This window comes from Erinaceus europaeus, unplaced genomic scaffold (genome assembly GCF_950295315.1).
Source record: "Erinaceus europaeus unplaced genomic scaffold, mEriEur2.1 scaffold_1013, whole genome shotgun sequence".
In the NCBI taxonomy this organism is placed as follows: Eukaryota; Metazoa; Chordata; class Mammalia; order Eulipotyphla; family Erinaceidae; genus Erinaceus; species Erinaceus europaeus.
This window is the reverse complement of record NW_026647427.1, coordinates 5,245-33,196: the sequence shown is the minus strand read 5'-3', so window position 1 is coordinate 33,196 and position 27,952 is coordinate 5,245. Positions and strand designations below refer to the sequence as shown.

Below are 27,952 nucleotides of genomic sequence, written 5' to 3'. Positions count from 1 at the left end.
CCTCACCCTGTGTGGCCCTCACCCTGTCTGGCCCTCACCCTGTCTGTCCCTCACCCTGTGTGTCTCTCACCCTGTCTGTCCCTCACCCTGTCTGTCCCTCACCCTGTCTGTCCCTCACCCTGTGTGTCCCTCACCCTGTGTGGCCCTCACCCTGTCTGGCCCTCACCCTGTCTGTCCCTCACCCTGTGTGTCCCTCACCCTGTCTGTCCCTCACCCTGTGTGTCCCTCACCCTGTGTGGCCCTCACCCTGTCTGGCCCTCACCCTGTCTGTCCCTCACCCTGTCTGGCCCTCACCCTGTCTGGCCCTCACCCTGTCTGGCCCTCACCTTCTCTGGCCCTCACCTTCTCTGGCCCTCACCCTGTGTGGCCTCACCTTGCCGGGCCACGATCAGGCTGGCCATGCAGTCAGGGACGCTGGTGCCGGCCGCCAGGAAGGTGATGCCCATGATGACGTCAGGGATCCCGAGTGTGTACCCAATGATGGTCACCTGCAGAAGTGGAGACAGAGAAGGAGAGAGGGGTCTGGGGGTGACGTAGTGGACAGGGCATTAGACTCTCAAGCATAAGGTCCTGAGTTCAGTCCTTGGATTATACCAGAGTGATGTCTGGGTCTTTCTCTCTCTCCTATATTTCTCACAAATAGGTAAATTCTTAAAAAGAGAGAGGGAGAGAGTGCAGAAAGATACCTGCAGCCCTGCTCCACCACTCGTGAAGCTTCCCCCCTACAGATGGGGACCAGGGGCTTGACCCTGGGTCCTTGAGCACTGTAATGTGTGTGCTCAACCAGGGGCACCATCACCTGGCTGCAGCCGGTGTGTCCTGTCCCTGCATGAATCTGCGGCTCCTGGCCGACTCTCAGTGTCCTGCCAGTATCGGACAGCCTGCACTCCGTCGGGTGGCTCGTTTCCCAGTACCCACTGTTGACTATAATTATTAGTATTGTCATTCTTATTATTTCTCTGAGAGAGAGACCAGAGCGCCTCTCAGCTCTGGCACATATAACTTCACACAAGATAACCAGAGACCACTGCCATGCTGTGGGCCAGACCTGGGGCCTCACACGGGCAAGTCCTGCACTCTACATACTGAACCACCTCCGGCACCCCCACCCTCCAACCTGCCTTGAAGGTAAGTGTCACTGTGTCCATGGGGGATCCCTGCTGCACAGAACAGCGTTGGGCCCCTGGATGGAAGCCCCAGTCTAAGGAGAAACAAGTCGAGGGGTTTGGTGTCAGCAACTTGCCCAAGGAAACTGCTCTGCCCATGGCTGCTGTGCCCGGGGCTGCTGTGCCCGGGGCTGCTCTGCCCATGGCTGCTGTGCCCGGGGCTGCTGTGCCCATGGCTGCTGTGCCCGGGGCTGCTCTGCCCATGGCTGCTCTGCCCATAGCTGATGTGCCCATGGCTGCTGTGCCCATGGCTGCTGTGCCCAGGGCTGCTGTGCCCGGGGCTGCTGTGCCCATGGCTGCTGTGCCCATGGCTGCTCTGCCCATGGCTGCTCTGCCCATGGCTGCTGTGTCCATGGCTGCTGTGCCCGGGGCTGCTGTGCCCGGGGCTGCTGTGCCCGGGGCTGCTGTGCCCATGGCTGCTCTGCCCATGGCTGCTGTGCCCATGGCTGCTGTGTCCATGGCTGCTGTGCCCATGGCTGCTGTGCCCGGGGCTGCTGTGCCCATGGCTGCTGTGCCCGGGGCTGCTGTGCCCATGGCTGCTGTGCCCATGGCTGCTCTGCCCATGGCTGCTGTGCCCATGGCTGCTGTGTCCATGGCTGCTGTGCCCATGGCTGCTGTGCCCGGGGCTGATGTGCCCGGGGCTGCTGTGCCCATGGCTGCTGTGCCCGGGGCTGCTGTGCCCGGGGCTGATGTGCCCATGGCTGCTGTGCCCATGGCTGCTGTGCCCGGGGCTGATGTGCCCGGGGCTGATGTGCCCGGGGCTGCTGTGCCCATGGCTGCTGTGCCCATGGCTGCTGTGCCCGGGGCTGCTGTGCCCGGGGCTGATGTGCCCATGGCTGCTGTGCCCATGGCTGCTGTGCCCGGGGCTGCTGCGCCCATGGCTGCTGTGCCCGGGGCTGCTGTGCCCATGGCTGCTGCGCCCATGGCTGCTGTGCCCGGGGCTGATGTGCCCATGGCTGCTGTGCCCGGGGCTGCTGTGCCCGGGGCTGATGTGCCCATGGCTGCTCTGCCCATGGCTGCTGTGCCCATGGCTGCTGTGCCCATAGCTGCTGTGCCCATGGCTGATGTGCCCATGGCTGATGTGCCCATGGCTGATGTGCCCATGGCTGCTCTGCCCCCCGGCACCCACTCACCAGCCACACCATCAGGTAGGAGAAGACGGCAATCCACAGCGTGGCGGTAATGAAGGTAGCCATGAAGAACTTCTCCCAGCGCGGCTTGCTACAGTTGGGAATGGTGGTGCAGAGCAGGAAGATGAGTGGCCACGTCAGGACCCACTTGACCTTGTCCCCTCTGGACTCTGCAGGGTCAGACAAATGCACCGGTCACGCCTGCCCACCGGGCCGCCAGCCGGCTTATTTCTCCCACCCCAACAAGAGGACACACCTCCATACCTCCTGCCTCTGCAAATGGCGGCCCCCTCAGGCCGGCCTGCAAGTGACCTTAGCAGGGGCAGCCCAGTACCATCTGTTTGCTGACTGAGTAACAATGACTCCAGAGACTCCACAGAACAGAAAGACGGATGTGGGACCTGGGTAAGGAAGGATCTGCCAAGGGTTGGAGTATAAATGGGCTTTGAAACTGGACAGACTGGGGCTAGACTCAAATTCCCATAGTGGCACCCCACACAAGAGTGACACTAACAAGGCCATCTCCCCAACACCTAGACTATCTGCTCTGTCCTCACACAAGAGTTACACTAACAGGGCCGCCTCCCAACACCTAGACTATCTGCTCTGTGTCCCCACACAAGAGTGACACTAACAGGGCCGCCTCCCAACACCTAGACTATCTGCTCCGTGTCCCCACACAAGAGTGACACTCACAGGGCCGCCTCCCCAACACCTAGACTATCTGCTCCGTGTCCCCACACAAGAGTGACACTCACAGGGCCGCCTCCCCAACACCTAGACTATCTGCTCCGTGTCCCCACACAAGAGTGACACTCACAGGGCCGCCTCCCCAACACCTAGACTATCTGCTCCGTGTCCCCACACAAGAGTGACACTCACAGGGCCGCCTCCCCAACACCTAGACTATCTGCTCCGTGTCCCCACACAAGAGTGACACTCACAGGGCCGCCTCCCCAACACCTAGACTATCTGCTCCGTGTCCCCACACAAGAGTGACACTCACAGGGCCGCCTCCCCAACACCTAGACTATCTGCTCCGTGTCCCCACACAAGAGTGACACTCACAGGGCCGCCTCCCAACACCTAGACTATCTGCTCCGTGTCCCCACACAAGAGTGACACTAACAGGGCCGCCTCCCAACACCTAGACTATCTTCTCCGTGTCCCCACACAAGAGTGACACTCACAGGGCCGCCTCCCCAACACCTAGACTATCTGCTCCGTGTCCCCACACAAGAGTGACACTCACAGGGCCGCCTCCCCAACACCTAGACTATCTGCTCCGTGTCCCCACACAAGAGTGACACTCACAGGGCCGCCTCCCCAACACCTAGACTATCTGCTCCGTGTCCCCACACAAGAGTGACACTCACAGGGCCGCCTCCCAACACCTAGACTATCTGCTCCGTGTCCCCACACAAGAGTGACACTAACAGGGCCGCCTCCCAACACCTAGACTATCTTCTCCGTGTCCCCACACAAGAGTGACACTCACAGGGCCGCCTCCCCAACACCTAGACTATCTGCTCCGTGTCCCCACACAAGAGTGACACTCACAGGGCCGCCTCCCCAACACCTAGACTATCTGCTCCGTGTCCCCACACAAGAGTGACACTCACAGGGCCGCCTCCCCAACACCTAGACTATCTGCTCCGTGTCCCCACACAAGAGTGACACTCACAGGGCCGCCTCCCAACACCTAGACTATCTGCTCCGTGTCCCCACACAAGAGTGACACTAACAGGGCCGCCTCCCAACACCTAGACTATCTGCTCCGTGTCCCCACACAAGAGTGACACTCACAGGGCCGCCTCCCCAACACCTAGACTATCTGCTCCGTGTCCCCACACAAGAGTGACACTCACAGGGCCGCCTCCCCAACACCTAGACTATCTGCTCCGTGTCCCCACACAAGAGTGACACTCACAGGGCCGCCTCCCCAACACCTAGACTATCTGCTCCGTGTCCCCACACAAGAGTGACACTCACAGGGCCGCCTCCCAACACCTAGACTATCTGCTCCGTGTCCCCACACAAGAGTGACACTAACAGGGCCACCTCCCCAACACCTAGACTATCTGCTCTGTCCCCACACAAGAGTGACACTAACAGGGCTGTCAGATAGAGCTGGGCAGTGCCTTGATTTAAAACAATACTAGAAATAAGTAAATAGATGGAAATCACACAGTGTGCTTGACAAGTATCCCACAACGGAGAGACATGAATGTGCTACAGCAGGAAATATGTGGAAATTAAAAGACATTCCATCACCAGGGGAAATCTGCAAATACCTTGAGGTGAATGAAAACACCGCGGAGCCAGACAGTGGTGCACTGCTTGAATGCACACAGCACAGGGCACAAGGACCTGGGTTCAAGCCCCCTGGTCCCCCCCCCTGCAGGGGAAAAGCCCTGTGAGTGGTGAAGCAGGGCTGCAGGTGTCTCTCTCTCTCTCTTATCTATGCATCTCCCTCCCCCCTCTCAACTTCTGTCTCTATCCAGTAATAATAAATAAATAATTTCAAAACACCAAAAAGCAAAGAGTATAAGATGCTAAGTGTGTGAATGCTGTGGAAGCAGCAGTCTTTGTAGCTGTGACTTTATTTAGGCTGAATTTCACGCTGTAAGAATTTTCTCTCGGTGAGAGAAGAAACTGCAGAGCAGGAAGGTCCTCACTGTTTCAGCTCTGCTCTCTGGGTTGGAAGCTTCCTGAACCCTTCACAGCAAACTCACTGAGAGAAAACCCTGCCCGTTTACAAGGCTGAGCCAAGACGTGTGGCTGGCTGAAACTCACAGCTGGACAAACATCTATCTTCCCAGTGCTTCTCTTCACCCACCTCTCTTGCCTGTGGTCCCTAGAGGGATGGTGGGGAGGCTTCCTGCCCCGTTCACTTGTCTAGATGCCTGGTCAGCTCACAGCTCCCCTCACCGAGGGTGTCAGAGGAAGCCCAGGGCATCTCTAGAGGCCTGAGAATTGTACTGTTGAGGGCAGAGTTCTGGGGAGCTGTGATCCAGTAGGGTCTGAAAATAAAAGCTGCAGCCGAAAAGTCACTCAAAATCTTTCAGGCAGTGGCTCAGCTGGTAGAGCACACGTTACCACAGGTAAGGACCTGGGTTCAAGCCCCCGGTCCCTACCTGCAGGAGGGAAGCTTCATATGCAGTGGGGCCATGCTGCAGGTACCTGTCTCTCCCACCTCCCTCTCCTTCTCCTTTCCCTCTCAAATTTTCTCTGTCCTATCAAAAAAAAAAAAAAAAAAAACTCTGGAATGGTGGACTTGTCATGTCGGCACCAAACCCCAACAATAAAATCAATAAAAAACCAGAAGCTTTTCAGTCACTAAACAGCATCAACATTGACCTTCTGAGCCTATGAGAGAGGTGGCCGTTGCTCTGGACATAACCCACTGTCAAGCCTCAGAGTCCACTGTAGAATCCTGAGCCCCAGCCCTCACCCCCCAGCTGCCCTCTGTCTGCTGGACAAGGACCAACAGCGGCCAGAGGAATCACTGAAGCAGGTGGCAGCTACCATTCTTCTCAAAGTGACAGGAAGTGCTGGTTATTATTAGAAGTGAGTGAAGGACAGGTCAGGAAAATACCATCTGCAGTAACTATTAGAGTCTGTAGTGGGAGAAATATGGTTCCACCAGACAGCCGGGCCCTTTGCCCGCACCTGCATGTGTGCAAGAGTGTGTGTGTGTGTGTGTGTGTGTGTACATCTGCATGTGTCTAAGTTCCCATATTCTCCCTCCTTTCCTCTCTCTCCCTCTCCCTCTCTCCCCCCCTCCCCTTGGAACTGTTTGGATCTGAAGAGAACTGACCAGAGAGATGGCGTCTCTCTCTTCCTGCCTCTACCATCACCCCCTCCCCCCCTGTGACACCTCCTGGGGCCCAGCTTAGGAGAAAGACTGTGAGGCCACAGAGAGTGGAACTGAAGGGGCCGGGTGGCTCAGTGGGTGGCAGAAGGGCCTAGAGTCCAGTGTGTGGAATCTCTCATGGGGGCCGCGTCTCTCAGTCACCCGGGTTCCTGTCAGGCTCTGCCCACATGGGCCACTGTGGCCCTTGGCTGCTGACCAGCTCCATTCTCGTCCCCGAGCCTCACCGAGAGGGAGTGGACACAGGAGAGGGGAACAGTGTGCAGTCTCCAAGGGCAACACCCGGACACACGTGGGAACAAAGGAAGCTTCCCACCCACAGCCCCGGCCACTTCCTGCGGCGGACGGGAAGGAAGTGCTGTGTGCTGAGAGCTGGCTGTCAGGGGCTGGGGGCGAACAGGCCTCTGGCTTGAGGAGGAAGGTGAGTCAGGCACACAGGAAGACCTTTCTCACCAGGGAGGACAGCCGTGCAGGACTGTCAGGCCCAGTGGACCCGGGGTCAGAGGGATCGAGTCCTGGCAAATGGCGGCCTAAGAGGGTGAGGTTCTCAGCTCCCCAGCGCTGCAGTGACCTGCCCAGAGTCCCCTCAGGGCGCCGGGTCTGATTCCCCTGGGACAGTCAGTTCTCTGAGAAGCACTCGGTCCCCCGTACCAAGACAAAGGGAGGACATGGCTGGTCTCCACCCCACTCTGTGACTCTCAGTCTTTGAAGGGACTGGGCAGCGGACAGGACATGACACACCACTGCCTCTTCACAGAATAACAAGAGGGCTTAGCCTCTCCCTGGCGTCCTTCAGAGCCCTGGGGAGCACAGAGCAGGATGAAGAGGGTGCCCAGTGCAGGGGATCTGTGCCGACCCCTCTGGGGGCTGGGGGCAGGGCTGGAGGAATAACAGCTCATGTCCAGACCACCTCAGCAAACTCAGCAGTTTCTTGGGCTGTGGCATCTCCCCCCCCCCCCCGCCACATCCCAGCCCTGCCTGGCATCTCCCCCATGGCCACATCCCAGCCCTGCCTGGCATCTCCCACTAAGTCCCTGTGGGCACACCCTGGCCCTCCCTGGCATCTCCCCCCAGCCACATCCCAGCCCTGCCTGGCATCTCCCCCATGGCCACATCCCAGCCCTGCCTGGCATCTCCCACTAAGTCCCTGTGGGCACACCCTGGCCCTCCCTGGCATCTCCCCCCGGCCACATCCCAGCCCTGCCTGGCATCTCCCCCATGGCCACATCCCAGCCCTGACCCCCAGCCTGGCATCTGACCCCCAGCCTCAAGGAAATGAAACTCTTGTGGAGACAGAAGCGGAGTTTCTGGACTGTGGTGGCATGAGCTGGCGCTGGGTGGGCCCCCAGGGCCCTGGCACCTTAGAGACACAGAGATAAACACTGCTGGTGGGCAGACCTTCCCTGGTCACAGCCGCCTGGTGGGCACAACGCTCTCCCAGAATCCTGCCCCACAGCTACTGTCTCTCTCCCCACGTCCAGACAAGAAGTCTGGTGTCCGTTTCCGGGGCGACCGCTGCCCCTTCTCCCAATGTCTCGCGATGTCAAACGCTCCATGTGTGTGACGCTCCTAGGACCCCCGGTGGCCCCGGAGGGCCCGGTCCCAGCAAAGCCTCAGCAGGGTCTGGGCAGAGGGCTGGGGAGCCTGCCTTGTCCCTGAAGTCACAGTGGTGTCACTTCTTGCCGCTCGGCCCAGAAGTCGCCCTGGGCATCAAGCCGAGGCCACTCGAAAGGTGACCGCAGCCCAACCGTGCCAACTGTGACTGAAGCCCAGAAGGCCACCCTTGCGGGGCCGCTCTCCATGCAGGAGCCCCGGGTCCTGGCACCCACGCACAGGGCACTCACCCGGCGTGGAGAAGGGGGACAGGAAGGTGGGCTCGGGCTCAGCCTCGGGGGGCGGCTGCGCGGGGGGCTGCGGCTCCTGCTCCCGCTCCCGCGGGGGGTCCCCGGGGTTCTCCACCGGCACGTTGCCATTCTCCACGTTCTCCTGCCGGCCGTTCCGTAGCGGCTTGCTGCTCACGCCGTTGGCCAAGTTGATCAGCCTCTGCCGCTGTGTGGACGGGGAGGGGACAAGACGAGGGGTCTGGTGCCACGGGCGGGGGGGGGGGGGGGGTCCACCTGCTCACACCCCACAGGCCTCCGACCACCACACCCAAGGCCAGCTGAGACGTGGTCCTAGGACCCTGGCGTCGTTGTAAGCATTTCCACTTGTACCCCGAGAACTGCTGGGGTGTTCAGAGCCCCGGGTCCCTGAGTGCCAACCTGGGGTGCTCTCACCACAGCACAGGCGCGACCCAGCTTCAGGGCCTCACACTGACCCATGGCGGCTGGAAGACCGGCTCTCCTTCACCCAAATGGCTCCCCTCAACCTTCTCAGGCCTTCACTTCAATGTGGTTTCCCCATTTTTAATCTTTTATTATCTTTATTTAGTTATAGGATAGAGACATCCAGAAATCAAAAAGAAAAGGGGTGACAGAGGTGGAGGCTGGGGGCTCAAACCTGGGTCCTTGTTGTGACATGCACTCAACTTGGTGCAGAGCCGCTTCCTCTCTGTGAGCCCTTCTCTGACCCTCCCTCCCTTTCTCTTTCATTTTGCCTTTCTTTTGGCCACCGGGGCTTATGCCATGGCTCTGTGCCTACACCATGCCACCATTCCCGGCAGACAGCCCTCCTTCCTGCCATGGGGCTCAGTGCCTGCACTAGGAATCCACTGCTCTTGGTGGCCATCTTTTTGTTTCCCATTGTTGTTGTTGCTGCTGCTGTTGTTGGACAGGACAGAGAGAAAATGAGAGAAGAGGGAGAGACGGAGGGGGGAGAGAAACACAGACACCTGCGGACCTGCTTCACCGCCTCGTACTATGTGCACCTAACCCGCTGCGCCACCACCCGCCCTCCTCCCTGCGCTTTTAAGACAGGAGGTGAGAGGCAGAGCTGCAAGGAGTGGCCCATGTGGGGGCCAGGCAGGGGCACCAGACTGGCCCCAGAACCTCCTCGCCCTGTGCCAGCAGCACAGCGGGCACCCGGGAGGCAGGTGACACTTGCTCCAAGAGGCAGCATGCAGGTGCGAGGCCAGGAAACACCAGGCAGAAGGTCACCAGGCGGAGGGACTTGTGGGGAGGGAGGGAGAGAGACAGTCCAGGTCCCCGAGAGCTCATCTCAGTAGCTGCAGGTGAAGACAGCCCAGAAAGTCGGGAGAGTGAAGCCCTCCTCCCTCACAGCCTGCAGTCCAGGGTTCCATTCTATTAATTTACTTGTTGGACAGAGAGACAGTTGAGAGGGAAGGGGGAGACAGAGAGGGAGAGAGCCAGAGAGACACCTGCAGCCCTACTCCATCACGCGTAAAGCAAGCTCTCTGCAGGCGGGGGGCGGGGGCTTGAACCTGGGCATCTGTACACTGTACCGTGTGTGCTTAACCAGCAGCACCACCCTCTTTCATGCTGAACAGAAGCTCTGCCCAGAGGCCCACAGCCCCTCAACTAACTCCTGCTTTGCAAACTCCATGAGCGTCCTGGAACCCGACGCCTGGAGAGCATGAGAGCATGAGGACAGAGGCCAAGTAGCAGCCTTCACGTCGGGAGTTTGGGCCCCTCCCTGCCCAGTTTCTCATGAGTTTCTCCAGAAGACACTGCAGGCATATCTTTCTCTTTTCTCTTTCTCCTTCATTTCTTTTTTCAATTGCCGCAAGGTTATCACTGGGGCTTGGTGCCGGCACTACAAATCCCTGTGACCATTTTTTTTTCCTATTTTATTTGATAGGACAGAGACATTGAAAGGGAACAGGGAGGGAGAAAGGAAGAGAGACCCCTGCAGACCTGCTTCACCGCTCGTAAAGCATCCTCCCTGCAGGTGGGGAGCGGGGACTTGAACCTGGGTCCTTGCACGTGGTAAAGCGTGTGCTCAACGGGGCATACCACTGCTCAGCCCCCAAATGCAGGCTTTCAGCTGAATGTCTGAACTGACCAAAACCAGGGCTGGGGAGACAGCACAGCATCCCGCAGAAGACTCCCCCGCCTGCAGGTCTGAGGTCCTAGGTTCAGTGTCCAGCCCTGCCATCAGCCAGAGCTGAGCAGGGCTAGGGCTCTCGGATTAATGATTAAGAAGAAGCTTTAAGGCACAGGCAGCAGCGGCGCCCCTGGCTGAGCGCACACACCGCAGTGCACAAAGGCTCGGGTGCAAGCTCCCAGTCCCCACCTGCGGAGGGGAAGCCTCATGAGTGGCGAGGCAGGGCTGCGGGTGTCTCTCTCCTCTGTCTCCGCCTTCCCTCTCAATTTCTCTCTCTCTATCCAAGATACATACATACATACATTAATAAAATATATCTCAAAAATGACCAGAGTTGGACACATGTTGCTCAATTCCTTCCGAGAGAAGGAGGGAGGGAGGGAGGGAGGGAGAGATGGGGGAGGGGGAAGTAAGGGAGAGACAGCGAGGAGAGAGAGAGAGAGGGAGACAGAGGGGAAGAGAGAACGTGGGAGAGAGGGAGGGGGAGAGAAAGGGAGACAGAGAGGGAGGAATGGGGAAAGAGAGAGAGAGAGAGAGAGAGAGAGGGGAAGAGGGCAGAGAGAGAGGGAAAGAGAGAGAGAGAGAAGGAAGAAACTTGAGGCCCAGGAAAGAACTGGAAGTGTGCTGCTAATGGCTAATCTTAGTGAAAAACCCCAGATGGGAATTCCTCCCAGGAGCCTGGATATCCAGATGCTCTTCTAGAAGCCCCGCCCATCCCAGGAGGCCCCGCCCACCCCAGGAGGCCACACCCAGCACCGGGAGGCCCCGCCTATCCCAGGAGGCCCCGCCTATTCCAGGAGACCCCGCCCAACACCAGGACGCCCCGCCCAGCCCAGGAGGCCACACCCAGCACCGGGAGGCACCGCCCAGCCCAGGAGGCCACGCCCAGCACTAGGAGGCCAGGCCCATCCCAGGAGGCCATGCCCAGCGCCAGGAGGCCCCACTCAGCCCAGAAGGCCAGGTCCTGCGCCAAGAGGCCCCGCCTATTCCAGGAGGCCCCGCCCAACACCAGGAGGCCGCACCCAGCACCAAGAGGCCATGCCCAGCACCAGGAGGCCACACCCAACCCAGGAGGCCCCGCCCAGAACCAGGAGGCCCCGCCCAGCACCAGGAGGCCCCGCCCAACCCAGGAGGCCACGCCCAGCCCAGGAGGCCCCGCCCAGCCCAGGAGGCACTGCCCAGCACCAGGAGGCCCCGCCCAGCACCAGGAGGCCACGCCCAACCCAGGAGGCCACGCCCAGCCCAGGAGGCCCCGACCAGCCCAGGAGGCACTGCCCAGCACCAGGAGGCCCCGCCCAGCACCAGGAGGCCCCGCCCAGCACCAGGAGGCACTGCCCAGCACCAGGAGGCCACGCCCAGCCCAGGAGGCCACGCCCATCCAGGAGGCCACGCCCAGCCCAGGAGGCCCCTGCCCAGCCCAGGAGGCACTGCCCAGCACCAGGAGGCCACGCCCAGACCGGGAGGCCACGCCCAGCACCAGGAGGCCCCGCCCAGCCCAGGAGGCCTGGGCAGCTCCAGGGGGCCGGCGGCGGGCTCTCACCTCGTTGATGATGATCCTGCTGGCCATGCGCAGCCGCGTGCGGGGCCCAAACTTGCTGGTGATCATGACGCGCAGGCCGGCCTCCGGGAAGCTGAGCCTGGGCGGGCTGGCGCTCAGGGCCTCGTCCACCATCACCACCCCGCTCCTGCCGTCCGCCGGCTCCTCCTTCACTGTAGAGCACAGCGGGTCACAGTAGGCACCCCGCCCAGGACCCCGGGGCCCCCGCCCTGCAGACCTCTGCCCGGGGCCTAGCCAGCAGCTTCGGCTGACCCCATCCTCAGAGCCCTGCCGGGGCACCGTCTCGGCCAAGCGCAGGGTCCTTGGGGTTCCTGGCTCAGCCTCAGCCAGCCGGCAGCCCACCTGTGTGTGGCACACGGGGTCCTGGGGACCTTTCTACCCGTTTTCAGAGTCTTGGGAGAAACTTTGCAGACTGACAAGGGCCACCCCGGGCTGGGAACAGCTGCACGCTCTCTGGCCCCCACCCCCCTCGTGCGTCCCCAGTCCCCCCAGCCTCCTCTCCGTCCTGGTCACAAACGTGCCCAGGCCGGTTTCCCGGGGGACGTGACACTGAGCTGGGAAGCCCAGGGAGGCGAGGGAGCAGCCCGTGCAGTCGCCCGCCTGAGGGTTAATAGTTCAGACACACAGCCCGCATCGGGACGCCCCCACCCCTGCAGACAGCAAGGCTCAGCAGACAGGAGACGTGGGGTTAGAAAGGCAGCTGGGGCCATGCATCCCGGGGCTCGCCCGCTGGCGCTGGGCTGGGGACTCTCTTTTCCAAGTGCGTGTTACTGCAGCATGGCAGCAGCTTACTTACAGTTGAGGAGAGGAGAGTTAAGGAGACAAAAGCCAACAGAGATTGCCAGAGGTGATTAGCGTGCGGCGGACGCCCTCGGGGGGCAGCGCTCTGGAAGATGGCTGAGATGCGGGTTATCTGAAGGTGTTAGTAGGGGGCTCCTGCCTGTGGGAAGCTGGACGCTCTGATGCTGCGGCCTCCAGCCTCCGGGACACTCCCATCCTGGCTGAACCCCACGGCCTGGCCCCCTCCTGAGAGGAGTGGACGCCCCTGTACCCTCTGCCCTTCCCGACCCAGAGCCTCCAGCCTGGCGCACGCCGAAGGGTGCGGAGAGGGGGTGACAGAGCCAGGAAGCAGGGACATCAGGTGCCTTGTTCCGGTGTCACCAAGGGGCGGCAAGACGGCAGGCCCAGACAGGGGCGGCTGCCCAGAGGGGACACGTCTCTCCAGCAGCTCAGCCCAAGCCCAGGAGCCACCACCACCCCCTCCCATGGCCCAGGGTCACCCAGCGAGCAGGACCCAGGTTCAAGTCCCCTCTCCCCACCTGCTGCGGAAACATTACACGAGGGGAGAAGCGGGTCTGTAGGTGCCTCTCTTTATATCTCCCTCCCTTTCAGTTTCTCTCTGCATCTTTAAATAAACAAAGTGAAGTGAAGAATCATTATTCCAGGGGCCAGATGCACACATAGTACTAAGTGCGAGGGCCGAGGTCCAGCCCCGCTCCCCACCCGCAGGGGGGAGGCTTCACAAGTGGTGAGACAGGTCTGCAGGTGTCTGCCTCTCCTGCCCTCTCTATCCCCCCACCTCTCTCAATTTCTCTCCGACCTGTCCAAAAAAAAAGGGGAAAAAAGAAGAAGAAAGAAAGGAAAATAGCCGCCAGGAGCTGTGAGTTCGTAGTGCAGGCGCAGAGCGCCAGAGATGACCTTCAAGGCAAAAACAAGCCAACAAACAAAAAACACACAACACCAGTAACTGAGAACAACGTTGGAGGATGCTATCCCCCTGCCTAAAAAAAGAAAAAAGAAAGGAAAGGAAGCTGGGCTGAGCTGGCGGGGAGCTGAATGGCAGGGCCCGGGGGCCGGCCGGCCGGGGCACACCTGGCTGGGCACACCTGTACAGCGCACAAGGCCCTGGGCCCACCTGCAGGGGAAGCATCACGAGTGGTGAAAGTGTTGCAGGTGCCCCCACCCTCTCTCTCATGCTATCTCTCCCTTCCCTGTTTCTGTCTCTGTCCAATAAATAATGACTTAATAAGGTATATTGTAAAAAAAAAAATTAAAAGGTGGCAGGGCCCTTTGAAATGTCTGCTAAGTCATGGCGCTTCATCGACACCTGCCCTCACACACGTGGCCAGGCTGTGATTCTCGTTATCACCTGGTGGGGCACAGTCGGGCGGAGAGGACTGAGCTGGAAAGACTTCACAAGGCCGCGTCTCTGTCCCTCCCCCAAGCTGGCTCGAGAGTCCAGGGTTGAACCCTGAGTTCATTTCTGGATTCTGTGTAACAGTGAAACCAAAATGGGGCCAGGCAGGGGCACACCTGGTTAGAGCACATTTTCCCATGTGCAAGGATCTGGGTTCAAGGCCCCCAGCCCCACCTGCAGGGGAAGCTTCACAAGCAGTGAAGCAGGGCTGCAGAGCTCTGTCTCTCTCTTTCCCTCTCAGTTTCTCTCCATCCTATCCAAAAATGTAAGTAAAATAAAAGAATGAAAGCCTTGGAGGCAGAGCCGGGGAACAGCTGCAATGCCCACAGTGGTCTGCGGGAGCCTGGGTGTGAAGGGGGCGGCCCAGACCTGCGGCTCAGGGACTGGGGCGTCCTGAGGCTGTTGGCGGCGGTCAGGGCTGGCTCCCGACAGTGCAGACTGATGGCCGCCCCGAGTGCCAAGTCTCAGGCCCGGGAGGCCCTGGAGCACGGGGAGCCCTGGGGGGGGGGGGGCCTGAGGCCTCACATGGCGGCCATGGGGCAGCTCCCCGAGCTCCCGAGGGCACAGTCCTGAAAACGGGCCTCCCCTGGGGAAGACGCCGGGCCCGGGGCTCAGTGCCAGCTGTGCAACCTCCCTCTGTCCCTGCAGGCGGGGGCACGCCTGCTCCAGGCCCACCCCACAGGCTCCTCCTTCTAGCGGGGCGAGCGACCCCATGCAGCCCAGCCGGGACAGGCAGCTCTGTCAGGGGTGCTCAGGGAGCGGAGACAGAAGAGGTGCAGGAGGGAGTTGGGCCGCTAAGCCCACCTGGCCCCACCCAGCAGCTACCCCAGCCCCGTCTCCTGGCACCTGAGTCAGCCAGGCTTAGGAGCCTCTGGGCTTGACTCCAGGGGCCCAGAACCTCAGACAAGGGGCCTGCGGCCAGCTAGGAGCCAGGTCTGTAGGGGAGGGGTCCCCAAGCAGGCCCCTCAGGGCTGGGGTGAAGGTTCCCATCTGGCTCTATGGTCGCCTTTCCTGGCCTGGCTGTCCCAGAGCAGGGAGTCACAGAACTCTCCAGAAGCCTTGAGGACCCCAAGGAGACACCAGCCCACTGAGCCACCCGTCCTCAGCTCCCTCACTGGCCTTCCCCACCCGGGGCAGGGGTCTCATTCACCAAGTCGGCCCCGGGCCTCACTCGAGGGCGAGGGGACACCCCAGGGTGTCTCCTCCTGCCTAAGTGGGCGCCGGTCTGGGTGTCATCTCCAACATGGCTTCTCCTCGCCCAAGGTCCTCTGAAGATGAGGGGTGGCAATTTAGGTGAGCGTGTGCATGTCTGCGTGTGGAGAAGGGCCCACTCCTGTCTGCTCAGCCTCACCTCTGCCCAGCAGCGGCACAGAGGGGTCATCTGAGCCACCGTCACAGTAGCCATTACCGTCCTCCAGCTCGCTGCTGACCGTGTTGCCGTTGGCGACGGACTTCTGTTTGATGGTGAAGAAGGCCTGCATCCTCACATTGTACCTGCAAGGGGAGGCGAGGGGAGCCCTGGGGTGGGGTCTCTGGGGCCACAGGGTCCTAAGGACACGCCGAGGTCAGCCTCAGAGCAGGCCTGCCCCCACCTGCCTCCCTCAGCCCTGTCTCCTGCGCTGCATCTCTCACGGCCTTGACAGCCTCACAGAGAAGAAACTCGCCCCTCCTCCAAGGCTCCAGGCTGGCTGAGGAGACAGCTCAGCATATCAGGGCACAGGACTTGCACACCTGAGGTTCTAGCAGCCCCAGGTTCAATCCCCACCACCTCCATGTGCCAGAGCTGAACAGGTCTGGGTCTCTCTGCTTCTCTCTTACAAAAATAATAAATCCACTTCGTTCAAGAGGCACCAGGAACTGGAGATCCCTAGAGGGCTCTGCCGACGGCCGGCAGTTCACGTGCTTTGCATAAACAACATGGGTTTGTTTTTCTTCCAGGGTCATTGCCGGGGCTCTGCGCCGGCACTACGAATCCACCTTTTCCATTTTATTGGGCAGGACAGAGAGAAACTGAGAGAAGAGGGGAAAACAGGGAGAAAGACAGACACCTGCAGACCTGCTTCACCGCCCCCCCTGCAGGTGGGGGACAGGGATTTGAACCCAGGTCCCTTCACAGAGTACTGTGTGCGCCACGATGTTGTGCGTGTGTGCAGAGACACATTCCCGGAACTCGGGGCTCTCTTTCAGGCATGGAGGGTGAGGAGGAGACAGCCCTGCAGGTCCATCTCTGACAGAGAAGTGGCTCTGGACGTGCTGGGCTCAGCGGCGCCCTCACGCCTGCAGTGCCGCCCAGTCACGGCCACAGTCCAGCTCCCAAACCCGCTGAGCAGCCAGACCCAGCTGCGGCCACTACCCAGCTCACCAGCTGCTCCTCAGTCAGCCAGCAGCCACGCAGCCCCACCCTGGGCTCCTGGCACCTCACCCTCAGCTCCATGTCCTGCCTGAGCTGGGCGTCGTGTTAAGGGGAGCAAGTGGCTTCTGTCACTCAGCATGGTATTCTGCACGTTTAAGCATGTTGAGGCATGTGTTCAAATTTCCTTCCTTTTCATGGCTGAGCAATATTCCGCAGGGGTCATTTTTACATGACTCTCAACTGAATAGCTTCCAGAGGGCCCCAAGGGTGCGCACCCCCAAATCCAGGCCCTGACCCACAGCGCCACGAGCCGAAGCCCTGACAGTGGCACTGAAGAAGCTCAGGACAGAAGGGAACCTGCCCGGCTTTAAAAAATCGAACTGGAGTGCGGGTACAAGTGGCGGCACATAGTACAAACTGCAAGGGCCCACGTAAGGATCCTGGCTCAAGCCCCACTCCCCACCTACAGGGGGGTCGCTTCACAGTAGGTCTGCAGGTGTCTCTCTGTCTCTCTCCTTCTGTCTCCCCCCTCCTCTCTCAATTTCCCTCTGTCCTAACCAATAAAATGAAAAAAAAAAAAAAAAAGCCGCCAGAAGCAGTGGATTCATAGTGCCGCAATGACCCTGGGGGCAGAATAAATGAATCGATAAAAACAAAAAAGAAACCGTACGGGAGCAGTGTGTCCTCAGGAGATTTACAGGCACAGAAAAAGGGGGGTCTCCCTGGGCCCCGAGGGCAGAGGCCTGCTTGTCACTCTTTGGGGAAGGAAGTGGCCTCATTGTATCATTTTACACCCGCAGCACCTCTGGCCCCAGTATGACTCCCTGGCTCAGTCCTGTCAGCCTCGGGTCACCGCTGAAGGGGCTGGACAGCGAAGCTGGCTGGAGGGAGGTTCTAAGCAGACCTGCTCCAGCTCAGGATCCAGCAGCTCCCCCCGGGGGGGGGGGGTGAGCCAGCCAAGGCAGGGACACTCACTTCACGGCCAGGCCCAGGAGGGGACACTCACTTCACGACTAGACCCAGGAGGGGACACTCACTTCATGACCAGACCCAGGAGGGGACACTCACTTCACGACCAGACCCAGGAGGGGACACTCACTTCACGGCCAGGCCCAGGAGGGGACACTCACTTCACGGCCAGACCCAGGAGGGGACACTCACTTCACGGCCAGGCCCAGGAGGGGACACTCATTTCACGGCCAGACCCAGGAGGGGACACTCACTTCACGGCCAGGCCCAGGAGGGGACACTCACTTCACGGCCAGACCCAGGAGGGGACACTCACTTCACGGCCAGACCCAGGAGGGGACACTCACTTCACGGCCAGGCCCAGGAGGGGACACTCACTTCACGGCCAGGCCCAGGAGGGGACACTCACTTCACGGCCAGACCCAGGAGGGGACACTCACTTCATGAACAGACCCAGGAGGTTCACTCACTTCATGATCAGGATGTAGAAGACATAAAGGATGATGAGCACCAGGCCTTCCCACCTCGGAGAGACAAAGGGGATGGTTAGAGCTGGGGGGCTGCACCCCCAGAACGGGCCCAGGCCCGCAGGGAGCCTCCCTGGGTTGGCTGCCCTGGTCTCTGAAGCCCACTTTTACACAGGGCTGGGGCTACTCCACCGAGGGCCTCTGTAGCAGCTTCCTTGAACAAAGGAGGGCGCAGGGCTCCTGAGGCCCGCAACTCAGGGGCAGAAGCGGCTTGGGGTCGTGCACTCTGGGTTCTGATACCCTAAGGTCACCCAAGATCTGGGCCCAGGACCCCAGGGTGCAGGTGGGAAGAGGCCCCAGGTGATCAAAGACGCCAGGCCAGGCGGGAGTCTGTCTGGGAGGCTGGTCTGCAGTGCAGCCCCCAAGCCAACAGAGGCGGGAGACTTTCACTGCCCTGGTCACAGGTCTCTGAGTTTCCTGTTCACCTGACACACGGCCCACGTGTACCTGCCGGGGCTGCAGGTGCCAGGAGGAGCCCCTCCCATGATCTGAATACCAGGCTGGATGCCATCATCTTTGGGGAAAGGGGACCCAGGAGTAGAATCTCCACCCACATGGTGAGTGGGGACCATTGTGGGCCAGAACCAGGGCTCTCTGGACCCTCAGAGCATAAATACCTTTGTCAGCCTACCCCCAAGCAGCCGTGCAAATAGTCACACTCAGGGAAAGGGGTTCTAAGCCACTGTCACAGAGAGGAGAGGTGCACAGCTCAGGAGACACACATGCCCAGCACAGGAGAGAGGACGCCTCAGCCCAGCCCAGCACAGGAGAGAGGACGCCTCAGCCCCAGCCCCGGCCCAGCACAGGAGAGAGGACCACAGCCCCGGCCCAGCACAGGAGAGAGGACGCCTCAGCCCGGCCCAGCACAGGAGAGAGGACGCCTCAGCCCGGCCCAGCACAGAGGACGCCTCAGCCCCGGCCCAGCACAGGAGAGAGGACCACAGCCCCGGCCCAGCACAGGAGAGAGGACGCCTCAGCCCGGCCCAGCACAGGAGAGAGGACGCCTCAGCCCCGGCCCAGCACAGGAGAGAGGACGCCTCAGCTTCGGCCCAGCACAGGAGAGAGGACCACAGCCCCGGCCCAGCACAGGAGAGAGGACGCCTCAGCCCCGGCCCAGCACAGGAGAGAGGATGCCTCAGCCCCGGTCCAGCACAGGAGAGAGGACCACAGCCCCGGCCCAGCACAGGAGAGAGGACGCCTCAGCCCCGGCCCAGCACAGGAGAGAGGACGCCTCAGCTTCGGCCTAGCACAGGAGAGAGGACGCCTCAGCCCCGGCCCAGCACAGGAGAGAGGACGCCTCAGCCCTGGCCCAGCACAGGAGAGAGGACGCCTCAGCCCCGGCCCAGCACAGGAGAGAGGACCACAGCCCCGGTCCAGCACAGGAGAGAGGACCAAAGCCCCGGCCCAGCACAGGAGAGAGGACGCCTCAGCCCCGGCCCAGCACAGGAGAGAGGACCACAGCCCCGGCCCAGCACAGGAGAGAGGACGCCTCAGCCCCGGCCCAGCACAGGAGAGAGGACCACAGCCCTGGCCCAGCACAGGAGAGAGGATGCCTCAGCCCCGGCCCAGCAACAGCCTGTGACTGGGGTCTTGGCTCTCTAGCCTGCACTGGCCTGGGCTCGTCCCTGAGCCAAAGGTTCACAGCGTGACCTGGCAGGGCAGCAGCCCCAGGAGAACGGCCTTTGCTCATCTGAAGGGCTAAGGGAAGGCATGGTTGCTTAGAAGGAACCCGTGTCTGTGAAAGGCATTTGGAAAAACAGGTGAACCAACAAACATGGAAATTAGCAGGAGAGGGAGTGAGGAATAGACTGGAAACACTTACCACACTATTTCTTCGTCATAGATGAACTGGAAGGCAAAAGAAACGGGGGGAGGGCAAGGTTATTCCCAAGGAAGAACAAACGCTACCCCTAGGTCCCCGAGTGGGCTTTAAAGACATATTTCATTCATTTATTTATTTATTCATTTATTGAATAGAGACCGTGAGATGGAAGATGGGAGAGAGACAGAGAGCCCTGCAGTCCTGCTTCACCACCAGCCTTTCCCCCTGCAGGTGGGGAGCAGGGGCTAGAACCCAGGTCTTTGCACGTGCTAACGTGCGCCCAGGCCCTCCACCCGGCCCCTCCTGGAAGAACTTTTATCAGATCCGTCCCCGTTTTACAGACGCCGACTGCTGAAGCTGACTCTGCGTGTGCACATGCGTCTGTCTGTCGCCCCCATCACTTCCTGCGCCCTTGTCTGTGTGGAGAGGGGAGTCGTGTCACTGTCATAAAAATTAAGGCCATGGTCCAGGAGCTGGCGCAGTGGATAAAGAACTAGACTCTCAAGCATGAGGTCCTGAGTTCAATCCCTGGCAGCACATGTACCAGAATGCTGTCTGGTTCTCTCCCTCTCCCCCCCCCACCCCCCGTCTTTCTCATTCATAAGTGCAAATCTTTAAAAATAAATAAATGTGAAGACCGTCCCCTCTGGGCACCCCGGGGGCCTTTAGACGAGAAGGTGGGGTGACAATGACGTGACAGCTTCCGAGGGAGCACGGCCAGCCCCACCCTGTGGTGCCCCAGTGTGGTCCGGAGAGGCTGCTCCCACAGCCTGAGCCTGGAGCCAGCAAGGTCTCCTCAGTGACCCCAGCAGAGGCCCCAGGGCAGGGCTGTGCGGACACGGGCCCACTGCCCCCTGGTGTTCAGGGCGTGCGGCACACACAGGGCCGCTTTGGGACGTCACACCCCAGAGGGTCACCCCGAGTGGGCCCTGGAGCGAGGTCCCCAGACTGGGGGCTCTGGGGGGGTGCGGCAGCCGACAGAAGGGAGCCCTGGAGCGAGGATGGGACAGGTGCGTCCCTGGCAGGTGGCAGGTGTGCTGCTCAACCTTCAGGAAGTGGCGCAAGCCAGGACCTTGGCTGTACATGTCAGTAGTCTGACATGGTTTCAACACTTGGTTTCCCAGGGAGAAAGGCGGCTGTGCTGGACGGTCTAGAAATCCTCTGAGGAGCTGCTCTGGAGCCCCCGAGTCGCCTCACTGTGCTGACCACACTCCTGGGGCTGCTGGAAATCTGAGGGGACAGAGGGGGTCGGCCACCACGCAGCCTCCTGCCCGACATCGAAGTCAGGATGATGGGTCCCCTGCACACTCGTCTGGCCTTGCTGCACAGCTGGACACTGAACCTTCCTCTCAAAGTGTGTGCAGGGCGCGTTCAGGATTGACGGACAGCAGGGAGCCTCTGCAAGGGCACAGGGATGCCACTGCCTGGCGTGCCCAGGTCCTTGAACGGGGCCTGGACCAAGACGCCGGCTGCCAGCAGCGCGTGGCAAAGGGGTAAGCTGTCCTCTCTCAGAGCAGGTGACAGACGGCGGCCAGAGACTCCGCCGCTCTGCAGTTGTGCTGTGGGAGCCGAGGCCGCCAGGCAGGAACCGCGGCCACCGGGAGTCGCTGCGACAGCCCTGCCTGCTCTCCCCGGAACAGCCCTGCGATGCCTCCTCCCCAGCTGGCCCCTGGGAGAGACCCCGGCTGGGCCTCAGCTCAGCTCTCCCAAGTCCAGAGCTCTGGACGGAGGTTAGGAATGCTTCCAGTTTCAGGTACCGGGGTGTAGTGACTCAGGAAAGGCTGCCTATTCGCAGATGTCACTGCCATGTGCACTTGGCTCCAAGTCCCAGGGGGCTGAGGCCTGGCCCCGAGTCTGCACCACAAGCGTCTGCCCTGCTCACATGGGACCTGCCCTAGGCAGGGGGCTGTGAGGCTCCTTTTGGCTTGAGGTCCCTGCCCTGAGGACGCAGGCTACTTGGCTGTATGTTTCTGTCGTGTGCAGGCAGGCCCCTGCTATGTGCCATGCAGTCACCTGGCTGTCGGGGGCTCCGGGGACCCGTTTCTTTTTTAAATATTTATTTATTTATTGTTGGGTAGAGACAGAGAGATCGAGAGGGAGGAGGAGACAAAGAGACAGAGACGCCTGCAGCCCTGCTTCACCGCTCCTGAAGCTTTCCCCCTGCAGGTGGGCACCAGAGGCTTGAACCAGGGTCCTTGCACACTGTAGGGCGTGTGCTTAACCAGGCATCACCGCCTGCCCCAGGGGGCCCCGTTTCTGCCCCCCCCCCCCCCCGCCTGCTCTCCCTCCCATCTGTTTCCTGGGCCGTGCGGGCTGGGCCGCCAGGAAAGGGTCTCCGTGAGGGCTGGTGGGGGTGGGCACAGTGCACAAGTCTGACTGGTGACCGTGGGGCAGGCACGCGCTCTGTCTCCCACCCCTGGGGAGGGGGCACGGCAGGGGCGCGCTGGCTGCGGGGTGGGGTCAGGCCAAGGAGCTGGGCTGGGGACGCGGGGCGGGCGGGCCACTCACGGCGATGAGCACGATGACAGAGAGGGTGTAGTAGACAGAGTCCCGGCACACAGCCCACCACGTCAGCCGCACCACCTGCCGAGAAAGGGCCCCGGGGACGGGGCTGGGCGTGGGGTGCCACGGCTGGGGTCTCCCGGCACCCCAGACACGCCCAGGTGGGGGCCACAGGTGGGTGAGAGCCCGCTGACTGCCTCCCTGGGCCTCCTCAGCCGGCCGCCACTGGGGGACGGAAAGCGGCACGGAGCGGAGCGTTCTCCCGCGGGCCCGGCGGCCTCAGGGTGAGGGCAGCGTTGCCCGGAGGCTCTGCTACCTCTCCTACCATCTCTTCTTCCTTCTCTCCTTTCTTTCTCTCTCACCTTCTTTCCCCAGCAGACTTTGAACGAGAACCGCCCATGCTTCCTGTAGATCCTTTGTGTTCCCTTTCAATTTCACGTTTGGGGGCCGGGTGGTGGCACATTTGGTTGAGCGCACACATCACAGTGCACAAGGACCCGGGTTCAAGCCCCTGGTCCCCACCTGCACAGGGGAAGCTTCACAAGTGGTGAAGCGGGGCTGCAGGTGTCTCTCTGTCTCTCTCTCTCTCCCTCTCTATCTCCCCCTCCCCTCTCATTTTCTGTCTCTATTCAATAATTATATACATTATATAGTTAATTTCATCTTTTTAATTTTGGAGAGAGTAAAGAGACCATAGCACCAAGCTTCCTTCCGTGTGCTGGGGGCCAGGCTTGGACCAGGGTCGCACACAGAGCAAAGCAGAGCTCTACCCACTGAGCTACTTTAGTTGTAGGCAGAGAGAGGGAGGAAGGGAGAGGGAGGGAGAGAAATGGAGGAGAGGGAGGGAGAAGGAGAGGGAGACGGAGAGAGAGAGAGAGAGGGAGCTAGGGAGAGAGAGAGAGAGAGAGAACGCACACGCATTCACAGAGCTCCCCTATGGTGCCAGACAAGCAAGCCTGGGTCTCCCCACGTGGCAAGGTGTGCACTCTGCTGGGTACCTGGCCCCTCGGTACCCGCTGTCAGGCACCTCCCTCCGCCAGGCAGGACGTCCCAGGAGCCTCTCCCAGGTCAGGCCAGACACGGGAGCTGTGTCAATAGGTGCCCGTGGGGTCCAGTGCAGAGCTCAGGGTGGGGGTGCAGGGGGCGCCTCTGCCTGAACCCCCCATCAAAGGAGCCACCCTGGGTGTCAGGACCGCACCCTCAACGCCACGGGGAGCCGTATGGCCACCCACCTGCCCTCCTAAAGTGGAGCCACCCACCTGCCCAGCAAACAGGCCGCAGACGCCAATGATGCAGAGGATGTTGAACACGGCAGAGCCCACGATGGTGCCGACGCCAACGTCACCATGGGTGATGAACACGCCTGCGGGGAAACGGCCCTCATGGGGGTCCCGAGCACGTCTGCAGCCAATGACGCCTGCCCTCCTCACCCCCCAGTGCCCGTCCTCAGCCCTGACGCCTGCCCTCCTCACCCCCCAGTGCCCATCCTCAGTCCTGACGCCTGCCCTCCTCACCCCCCAGTGCCCGTCCTCAGCCCTGACACCTGCCCTCCTCACCCCCCAGTGCCCGTCCTCAGCCCTGACACCTGCCCTCCTCACCCCCCAGTGCCCGTCCTCAGCCCTGACACCTGCCCTCCTCACCCCCCAGTGCCCGTCCTCAGTCCTGACGCCTGCCCTCCTCACCCCCCAGTGCCCGTCCTCAGTCCTGACGCCTGCCCTCCTCACCCCCCAGTGCCCGTCCTCAGTCCTGACACCTGCCCTCCTCACCCCCCAGTGCCCGTCCTCAGTCCTGACGCCTGCCCTCCTCACCCCCCAGTGCCCGTCCTCAGTCCTGACGCCTGCCCTCCTCACCCCCCAGTGCCCGTCCTCAGTCCTGACGCCTGCCCTCCTCACCCCCCAGTGCCCGTCCTCAGTCCTGACACCTGCCCTCCTCACCCCCCAGTGCCCGTCCTCAGTCCTGACGCCTGCCCTCCTCACCCCCCAGTGCCCGTCCTCAGTCCTGACGCCTGCCCTCCTCGCCCCCCAGTGCCCGTCCTCAGCCCAGGCACTCAAGGTCTCCCTCCTCAGCCCCCCCAGGCCTGCCTATACCCAGCACCCAGGGTCCCCTGCTCAACCCTCAGACCTCCGGGGCCCCCGCCTCAGTCTCCCAGGCTTGCCCATCCCCAGTCCCCCAGAGTCACCTCCTCAGCCCCCCAGGGTCCCCTCCCTAGACCCCCAGACCCCCAGGCCTGCCTGTCCCCAGCCCACCAGGGTCCCCTCCTCAGCCCCTCAGGCCCCATCCACAGCCCACTAGGCCCCATCCTCGGCCCCCTCAGGACCTGTCTGCGCACCACAAGCCCCCACAGTCCTCAGAAAGCAACCCTCTCTTCCCCTTTCTTTTTCTCTCTTTCCTTCCCTCCCTCCTTCCTTCCTTCCTTCCTTCCTTCCTTCCTTTTCGATTCCTCCCCTGAGGAGCCTCCTTGGTGATCTGTTCCTTTGAGGCTGTGGGTAGGAGAGACACCACAGCAGGGCCCCACCATCCCAGTACCGTCCAGAGTGCTCCCCCGTGGGCGCTAGGGCTGGAGCCCAGGCCTCAGGTGCTGGCTCTCCCAGGCAGCTCCTCTCCCAGTCCCCCAGTTCTCATTTGGGGGGGCAGCCTTGCTAAGACGCAGTCTGCCACCAAAGTCCCAGGTTGGAAGCACCCGTCCAGCGGCCCCCGTGCACATAGTCACGACACCCCTGCCCCCAACACCCCCACAGGACACCAGGCCCCAGCTGGCAGGAAGCCAGCGTTTCACTGCTCTCTCCAAAGCTCCTGTTTCACAGAGGAGAAAACCGCAGGTGAGGAGGGTTCCGGCCTCCAGGAATCCAACCTGGGGGGCTCTTGGGACCCCCCCCCCTTGACTGGGAGAGCCTCTTACCAATCACAGAAGCAAAAAGCTCGGGCGTGGAGCTTCCTGCAGCCATGAAGGTGGCGCCCGCCACGTCCTCACTCAGGTGCAGTTTCTGAAACACAAGACGCCGGGCCCTCAGAGGGCTCCCCAGAGACGGTCACCCGCCCGGGCCCTGGCGCTGCAGCCACTGGCGGCACTGCCCCCAACCTGAGATGCCAGCTGTGGTCTGGGGGCAGTGGGGGCAGTGAAGCCAGAATTCTGGGCAGCGTTCGTTAGTTTGGCCGAGCTCAGGGAGAGGACCCCAGGCTGGTTCTCATCTGCAGCTCTGGGCCAGGCGTCTCCTCAGGCAGGTGTGGGCCACTATCCATCAGCACCTGTGCCCCACACTCATCTCTGAACAGGGAAGGGGGTCCCCCCAGGCCCCACGTACCTCGCAGATCTTCTCCAGAGACGGGACAAAGAAGTCGTCACACACGATGGCCAAGGCGTAGAACATGTACAGAGCCTAAGGAAGGGCCGGAGAGCCTCAGGGCTGCAGCCTCCCCCAGCCCCACGAGACAGGCCGGGGACTTGGCCCTCAGTCCCCTTACGGGCAGCAGGTGGCGGGGAAACCGAGGAAACCGAGGCCCAGAGTAACCTGCTGAGCGGGAGGAGGGCTGAAGCCCAGCCCACGTCGTCTGTGGCCCGTCTTTCTGTCTCTCTTGCGTTTCTTAACATTTATTTGTCTAGTTACTTATTTCTGTCACGACGGCTTTACACCTGTGTACTTCTGCCACTCCCAGGGAGTTCTCTTCTTTTTATTAATTTTACTTTTCCTCTCTACTTTTTTTTCAGAGAGAGAGTGAGAGACGGGAATATCAAGAAGAGCACAGCATTGTTCCACTGCCTGTGAGCCTCCCTCTGCGTGGTGCCTCCACGTGGTGGCCGGGGACTCGAACCCAGGTCCTCGTGCGTGCTAACACTTGGTTGGAGTCAATGCAGAAGCGGTGGGAGCAGGGAACCGAGCTGGAGGGAGCTGTGGCTGCCAGAAGCAGGGAGAGGAGACTGAGAGCCCTGCAGAGCCCACACAAGGGGCAGGGGTGGGAGACGCCCTCTGCGAAGGGCTGACATGGCTCACGTGGCTTCTGTCAGCTCGACTCATTTTTGCCTCAGAAATGCAGAAACTGCCACAGAGAAAGTGACTTGTTTAAAAAAGATTTGCTGGGGGAGTCACAGCAGGTTAAGCACAGGTGGCGCAAAGCGCAAGGACCGGCGTTAGGATCCCGGTTCGAGCCCCCGGCTCCCCACCTGCAGGGGAGTCGCTTCCCAGGCGGTGAAGCAGGTCTGCAGGTGTCTGTCTTTCTCTCCCCCTCTCTGTCTTCCCCTCCTCTCTCCATTTCTCTCTGTCCTGTCCAACAACGATGACATTAATAACAACAACTACAGCGATAAAACAACAAGGGCAACAAAAGGGAATAAATAAATAAAATCAATATAAAAAAAGATTTGAGGAGTCGGGCAGTAGTGCAGCGGGTTAAGTGCAGGTGGCGCAAAGTGCAAGGACCGGCATGAGGATCCCAGTTTGAGCCCTGGCTCCCCACCTGCAGGGGAGTCGCTTCACAGTTGGTGAAGCAGGTCTGCAGGTGTCTGTCTGTCTCTCCCCATCTCTGTCTTCCCCCATCTCTCTTCATTTCTCTCTGTCCTATCCAACAATGATGACAACACCAATAATAATAACTACAACAAAAAGCAACAAGGGCAACAAAAGGGAACATAAATAAATAAAAAGATTTGCTGGGCCGGGTGGTGGCACCTGGCTGAGCGCACACATTACAGTGAGCAAGGACCCGGGTTCAAGCTCCCGGTCCCCACCTGCAGGGGGAAGTTTCACAAGTGTGAAGCAGGGGTGCAGGTGTCTCTCTGTCTCTCTCACTCTCTCCCCTCTCAACTTCTGGCTGTTTCTATCCAATAAATAAATAAAGACAATTTTAAAAAGTTGTAAAAAGAAAGATTTGCTGTGGCCAGGTAGTGGCACTACCACATGCAAGGACCCAGGTTCAAGCATCACAAGCAGTGAAACCGGGCTGCAGGTGTCTCTCTCTCCCTCTGCCGTCTGTTTATCTCTGCCCAATGAATGAATAAATAAGACAGGAAAAACAGTAAGTGGTCCTGAAGGCGGCACAGTGGGTACAGCACGGACTCTCAAGCGTGAGGCGTGGAATTCAGTCCCCAGCAGCACCTGCACCAGAGTGGTGTCTGGTTCTTTCCCTCTCTCTGCCTGTCTTCCTCATGAATAAATAAAGTCTTTTTTTAAAAAAATTATATTTATTTATTTGTTTTCCCTTTTGTTGCCCTTGTTTTTTACTGTTGTTGGAGTTATTATTGTTGTTGTTATTGATGTTGTCATTGTTGGCTAGGACAGAGAGAAATGGAGAGAGGAGGGGAAGACAGAGAGGGGGAGAGAAAGACAGACACCTGCAGACCTGCTTCACCGCCTGTGAAGGGACTCTCCTGCAGGTGGGGAGCCGGGGGCTCGAACTGGGAACTTTACGCCGGTCCCTGTGCTTCGTACCACGTGCGCTTAACCCACCACGCTACCGCCCGACCCCCATAAATAAAATCTTTTAAAAAGAAAAGAATGAACACCCAAAAGACTTGTCACTGAGTGGGAGGACCAGAGTGTCGTCACTCTTGCATGGACGGTGCCAGGGCTCAAACCCCAAACCTGGCAGGTTTGTAGAGCTGAGTCACCACCATGTACAGGCCCACAGAAGCCTCTTTACAAGGCGGAACAGGGGCTGCAGGCCGGAGCTCCCCGGGTCCTGTCAGAGAGGGCGACTCCCACCTACTCCTGGGCGCCCACCCCACCGCTGGAGCTGCCAGGGCCAGAGCGGAGGGCAGTGCAGGGGCAGGGGGACTCACCCCCAGGATGTGCAGCAGGACGGCTCCATGCTGCCGCTCCTTGTTGGAGAAGAGGTCCGTGGGGAACTCGTGAATGGCT

At 60.6% G+C, this 27,952-nt stretch overlaps 1 protein-coding gene across 1 annotated transcript; it reads right to left on the bottom strand.

Annotated features, from left to right (window-relative positions):
* Positions 1–311: 311 nt before the first annotated feature.
* On the bottom strand, positions 312–27,952 carry SLC24A4 (solute carrier family 24 member 4). The gene is made up of 12 exons (XM_060184002.1): positions 27,874–27,952; positions 25,403–25,477; positions 25,000–25,084; positions 23,360–23,463; positions 22,107–22,181; positions 19,599–19,624; positions 17,720–17,773; positions 15,279–15,421; positions 11,713–11,882; positions 8,015–8,219; positions 2,300–2,466; positions 312–488 (listed from the first exon to the last, which is right to left on the bottom strand). Exons 2-12 carry the CDS (start codon positions 25,466–25,468, stop codon positions 339–341), a joined length of 1,245 nt encoding a protein of 414 aa, XP_060039985.1. The 5' UTR covers positions 25,469–25,477; positions 27,874–27,952; the 3' UTR covers positions 312–338.

Coding starts and splice junctions, on each gene's coding strand:
- SLC24A4 (XM_060184002.1), bottom strand. CDS start 25,468: ATGTTCTACGCCTTGGCCATCGTGTGTGACGACTTCTTTGTCCCGTCT. Junction 25,085..25,402: donor CTCTGGAGAAGATCTGCGAG/GTACGTGGGGCC, acceptor CTTGTGTTTCAG/AAACTGCACCTGAGTGAGGA. Junction 22,182..23,359: donor GCGGCCTGTTTGCTGGGCAG/GTGGGTGGCTCC, acceptor CTTTCTCGGCAG/GTGGTGCGGCTGACGTGGTG.